Here is a 6,345-nt window from a genome sequence, read left to right on the forward strand (position 1 = left end):
CTTTAAAGTTGCTAAGTAACGATACTTCAAGTATGACTTTTGAAACTGTCATCTGGATGAAATAAAAACTCATCTTAGGTCGCTTTCTGTAAATGCAGAACATTTCTTTGGCTTTTGTACCTATCCTTTCGTTGAAGCTTTCACAAACGCGCGTAATTTAGGGTATGCTTCCAAATCTGTTCCACTTTTTAATCGCAGCATTGCTTTAGTTTTGAATGAATGCACCAAAATATAGAAGATTTAAATACCTTTGACATTTCCTTCATATATGCCAGCATTAGGGATGCATTTAAGACTGTATTCGTAAGTAACTTCCTATTCGTCCATGGAAACAACTTTTCATATTCTTTATAATAGGCTTTACGGGAGTTGGATTTTACACCTACCAAAGTTTGTTTAGATTTTACGACAAGCGATTTAATGGACGGTGTATTATCTTTTTCAACGGAAATCGTTTTATTTACAAAGATTATGATGATTATAAGCAAACGTCAAGTGACATTTCCATGGCAATCGTGAAATTTCGAACACCCAGCCCACTTAATTAAACATGTAAATTCGAGTATAACGTCAATATGACTTCATTGTATTTCCGGTTTTTAAATTATACTGCAGGTATAATAAAAAATACTATAAGAATAAGATACACGTGTATAATTGGTCTTTAAAGCACTTGCAACGTTAAAGGCACTCCGCTTTGCGTCGTGCCCTTAAACTCGTTGCGCGTGCTTTAAAGACTTGATTATACACTTGTATCGTAATATACTATATTACAGATAAGGTTGACGAACCGTCAAAAATGTCACAAATTCTCAAAGAAGTTTATCTAAATATTCAAACATCTACGAATTAAAACGCAAAATACATATGAAACATCACAACGCATATAGATTTTCTGAAAATTAATTTACTTCTCTGTAAATTTGTATTTTAAAGCAATATTTTGGGTATTTATATTCAGCGCACGGAAAGAATCAAAGGGATCGGGAAAAGTTTTTCCGTGCGCTAGCCTGGAAAAGGCCAGATACCATTATTCCTAATACAGGTGTAAATAAGCTGATTTCAATGAAGTATAATAAAAAATATTGTTATTATTAAAGTCGCACGGAAATACACGTTTTGAAGCACCAGAAATCAGAATCAAACAAAATCTCGATTATGTCGATCTGTCTGTCGGTCTGTGTGTCTGTACTATCACTTCCGGCTAAACGCCTGAATCTTTTTCAACCTTTGGTACACATATTCTCGGATATAAAAGGGCAGAACGACGCATGGGGCGGTGTGCATTTCATTTAATAAATCATGACTGTTCGAGCCTAAGAAAACCGAGTTCGTCCAACGCAGCTAGGAAATTGACTGATAAGGGCAGTGTTTGCGCTTGTGAATATGGAGCAGTTAGAAATACTGCGAAGAGTGAGTCTGAAGAAGGAAGATGGTGTAGCAGTGCCTTTGGATAACCGCTCAGCAGTGACAGCGAGAAAACTTCTTTGACGCAGAGAAGAGAGGTGATTTCCTGGGTATCGTTATCAAGTCCGACACTGTCTCCCGGCAGAGCTAGAGGACCTGCGTGGCCATCGCTCAGACAGTGATGCAAGCCTGTCAACCACTGTCCTTCGGTTCTCCCATTTTGCTATAGGCGCCCATTTTTATCAGAAGGAGGCCTACCGTGTTCTGATTGACACAAAAAGTACCCATTACTCTTTGGTCACGTTTATGTTCGTACCTAAATTATTGTTTATGTATATTATGAAAATGTAAAATCATTGTATTGTGTAATGAAGACCAGGTCGTATGTTACTTATGTATGTTACGTTTTCGTATGTTATGGATGACCTGCCATAAACATATTTACAGAATATGTAACGTGGTAAATAATAAATGAAATACGAAATATCAATTTCATCCAAAATATAACTTTCTTTATTTACAACAATGGTGCGTTATTTTGAACCCTTAACTTTGGATAATCTTTTCTTTTAACTATGAAATTATGAAAGACAGTAGATTAAAGTAACAGCGCCTATGTAAGTACTTTGCACATACTTCAGTGAAGGTAAATAATTGTTGACTTGAACAAACTACAATATCACATATCACAAAGGACCAAGGCAAAATGGTTACCTCCGAAACAGAGAAAGAAAAGCGAGCTAGGTGTACGTTCTTTATTTACATACTGTCTACTGTATTATACATCAGACATATAGATCAAAGCATTGTTATGAAACTAACTTCTAGGACACGTATAGGCGGCGCTGCACATTCGTCTAGTAGGTTTATAAACAGTGGACCCGGCGCAAGTTCGAACTTCCTTAAAATATCCTCCACTGGCTAGCTTAGTACAGAAAAAATAGGTCTTGCACGCTGGATCAGCTAAATTGTCAAAGTTGCCATTATGATCACATTCAAATCTATCAGGGTACGACAGTGTTGTAGAAGGAAGGACAGTAGTTGTAGATGTAGGGCATTTTGGGCAGGTATATGTCGTTGAACATGCGGTCAAATAGGGATCGAAGGTTGAACCAGCGGGGCAATGTCCTATTTTCTGTACGAAACCTCCATTGGGTTGTCTCGTACACGATATGAATGTTTTGCAGTCTACGTCTCCCAAATTAGGAAATGATCCTGAAAAAGTACAGTGGAATAAATCGGGATATGTTGGCGGATAACATGGCGCAATTATGACGCCCGAAGTTGTAGGTTTGCTGGTTGAACCCTGAGTTGTTACTTTTGGAGTAGTAGATTCGGTAATGGCATTATCCGTTGTTGTAGGTGGATTGGTTGGACCCTGAGTTGTTACCTTTGGAGTAGTAGATTCGGTAATGGCATTATCCGTTGTTGTAGGTGGATTGGTTGGACCCTGAGTTGTTACCTTTGGAGTAGTAGATTCGGTAATGGCATTATCCGTTGTGGTAGGTGGATTGGTTGGACCCTGAGTTGTTACCTTTGGAGTAGTAGATTCGGTAATGGCATTATCCGTTGTGGTAGGTGGTTTGGTTGGACCCTGAGTTGTTACCTTTGGAGTAGTAGATTCGGTAATGGCATTATCCGTTGTGGTAGGTGGTTTGGTTGGACCCTGAGTTGTTACTTTTGGAGTAGTAGATTCGGTAATGGCATTATCCGTTGTGGTAGGTGGTTTGGTTGGACCCTGAGTTGTTACTTTTGGAGTAGTAGATCCGGTAATGGCATTATCCGTTGTGGTAGGTGGATTGGTTGGACCCTGAGTTGTTACTTTTGGAGTAGTAGATCCGGTAATGGCATTATCCGTTGTGGTAGGTGGATTGGTTGGACCATGAGTTGTTACCTTTGGAGTAGTAGATCCGGTAATGGCATTATCCGTTGTGGTAGGTGGATTGGTTGGACCCTGAGTTGTTACTTTTGGAGTAGTAGATCCGGTAATGGCATTATCCGTTGTGGTAGGTGGATTGGTTGGACCCTGAGTTGTTACTTTTGGAGTAGTAGATCCGGTAATGGCATTATCCGTTGTGGTAGGTGGAATGGTTGGACCCTGAGTTGTTACTTTTGGAGTAGTAGATTCGGTAATGGCATTATCCGTTGTGGTAGGTGGATTGGTTGGACCCTGAGTTGTTACTTTTGGAGTTGTAGATCCGGTAATGGCATTATCCGTTGTGGTAGGTGGATTGGTTGGACCCTGAGTTGTTACTTTTGGAGTAGTAGATTTGGTAATAGCATCATCCGTTGTGGTAGGTGGATTGGTTGGACCCTGAGTTGTTACTTTTGGAGTAGTAGATTCGGTAATGGCATCATCTGTTGTGGTAGGTGGTTTGGTGGTTGTTACTTTTGGAGTAGTAGAATCGGTTGTATCTCGAGTTGTAACTTGTGTGGTTGTGGAGGCTGTGGGTGTTGTAGTGCATCCTGGGCAGACATATGTCGATGAGCATTTTGCTACGTAGGGATCAAAAGTTTTGCCATTGGTGCATGTATGTGTTGACTGTTGGTAACCTCCCTTGGGTTGCGGCGTGCACAATATGTATTGTGTGCAGCTTACATCTCCCAAGTTTGGAAAATGTCCTGAAGAAGTGCAGTGAAATATTTCGGGGTATGATTCCGGTTGGCACGGCGCGTAGATGTCACCGTCAATCGGTCCGGTTGGAGTGTTTGGTGTCGGATTTGTAACTTGTGAATTAGTGGCATCGGTTGTTGTTGTATAGGAACTTGTGCATTCGGGACAGATATATGCCGTTGTGCATTCTTCCAGATTGGGATCGAATTTTAAACCATTGTGGCATTCGTGCTTATTCTGTAGATAACCTCCTTTGGGTTGTAGCTGGCACGATATGTATGATGTGCAGCCTACATCTCCCAGATTTGGAAATGATCCTGAAGAAGTACAGTGAAATGTTTCGGGATATGTTTCCGGATAACACGGCGCAATATTTTTCTTCTGCAGTTTTCTTTGTCCCAGTGTGAACGCATGGTTCAAATTAATTGTGCAAATGAGCGTAATTATCTAAAATAGATTTAATGTATTTTTAAGAAGGGTAGTATATGTGTGTACTTACAGTGGCTGCTGTGGTGTGGTACCTCATACCGCGGTTGACTCTGTTCTGCTCTGCTCTATGCTGGAGTTCCTTTTATTATAAGTAGCTGTGTATTACTGATATTGCAAAATGACTGCTCCTCATGTTTTTTATATTTGAGCAATAAATTAGAAGAGTTATCTTATTTTAATTGTTAATAAAAAACAAGTTTAAATATTAAACAATATTTACACGTTGTATACTAAAAGATTTTAACGTGACGAAACTTTTATGTGAACACTAACGAGGTTTTTAAGAATTTCGAAAGATATTTCACCAGAGTCACCGTCTATTTCACAATTTGAGAATGGTCTCATGTTACACGTCAAAAATATAAGTGTCGCCTAGGTAAACCGAGGGTGTTATTTTCTTCTTATTTCACTATTATGGAAATGTTAGACAATACCTAACCAAAAATATCTCTACCACTTTGAGACATTTTTCTATTTTATAATGGCATTTTTTCCTTTTTAAAGCAGATACCTAATCTGTAAATAAAGCCTTGATTGTGCCTGCTAATATGCAGGTGTATAAACAATCTAGTCTACCATTTGTGTAAACATTTAGTGCAAAGTGCAACGTTTTGAAAATAAGAATTTGCAAGGCCAAACCGACAGCTCCTCTGTCAATTCGAGGTGTGAATGTGGTCGAAGATAAAATAAAGAAAACGTTCTGTGACCATGAACACATGTTCTATCCGTCATGGTGTTCTAATGAAAGGTCTCATCGAAGTATAATTTTCCTGCGCGACTCCTTTTTGAGATAGTGGCTGACCGGTGAAAGGGGTGTTGGTGGTAGAAATGGATAGAAATAGGAAATAGTCCTTCCACTCCATCCCTCATCGTGATTGTTTGCATTTCTTAAATCTCAAGAGCGGATTGTCGGAAGAAGGTACTCACAAAATCAAAATGAATCGTCTGAACGAGACATAAATAATATTAGTGAAATAGAAGCGAATATTTTGAAAGACGAAATGGCAGAAGAGAGTACTCATAAAGGGCAAGTGGAAGGTCTGGACGGGGAACATCTACTGTTGATGTCAAAACTTCACTGCCAACATCTACAGAACGCAATGTGGGGGATTATTCTCAAGGGGCACAAAGACATATCTCCTAGCGATGTAAAAACTAAATTGCGAATATCTCGAAAATGTTTGAGGGAAAAACAGTATTTAGGAGAATTTCACTAAGGACTTGATTCTTCTTGCATTATATAGCGTAGATTTTGGATGTATGCCAAGCGGCCTTAAAATGTTAGTGTCCCCTTTCCATTAATAATCTACCAATATAGTAAATTTATAACGGGTGGGTGGAGTGGGCGAAAAATTGGCACTCCAAGTAAAAGTAAAACATAGAAGGCAATGCAGAAAATTAAACGTTGACGCCATGAAGTGAGCTCAGTTCTCGCATCCAAATACCTGCAAACAAAAAAAAACTTCCCAAGCCGCAGAGCTGGGTACACAATTAATTGACCAGTGCCTGAAGGGGCTTGCTCTACTCGTAATCTGCTTGCATAACAGGTATGGTATTTAATTGGAAAGCCGCTTTAGAAGGAAGTGGCTGTCTAATATCTATTTCAAACTCTATCATAACTTAACCGAGATAGCAGAAATATTAAATAGGTAATAATAGTTTAAAAATTAACTGAATGTCATAGCATATAACCCTGGAAGGGCAAATAGGGCAAGGCAAGGTTAATACTAATACGCTAAACTTACAAAAGTTGTCTCTTTGTTTGGGATCGAATCCCTATGTCAAATCTCGTTGCGGACCTAGTGACCCAATCCCAGAAAATGACCGCTCGTTAC

The 6,345-nt window shown here is 39.2% G+C and overlaps 1 protein-coding gene across 1 annotated transcript in view; it reads right to left on the reverse strand.

Annotated features, from left to right (window-relative positions):
• Positions 1 to 4,547, reverse strand: part of LOC116169014 (mucin-2-like) — a 6,198-nt gene extending 1,651 nt beyond the window's left edge. Inside the window, exons 1-2 of the mRNA XM_031485046.1 lie at positions 4,521 to 4,547; positions 2,230 to 4,468 (exon numbers count right to left, since the gene is read on the reverse strand). Coding sequence (XP_031340906.1) covers positions 2,230 to 4,468; positions 4,521 to 4,547 — 2,266 coding nt within the window. The remainder of the gene's footprint in view (positions 1 to 2,229; positions 4,469 to 4,520) is intronic.
• Between the last annotated feature and the right edge of the window lie 1,798 nt (positions 4,548 to 6,345).

This window comes from Photinus pyralis, unplaced genomic scaffold, assembly GCF_008802855.1.
Source record: "Photinus pyralis isolate 1611_PpyrPB1 unplaced genomic scaffold, Ppyr1.3 Ppyr1.4_LG4, whole genome shotgun sequence".
Taxonomy (NCBI): domain Eukaryota; kingdom Metazoa; phylum Arthropoda; class Insecta; order Coleoptera; family Lampyridae; genus Photinus; species Photinus pyralis.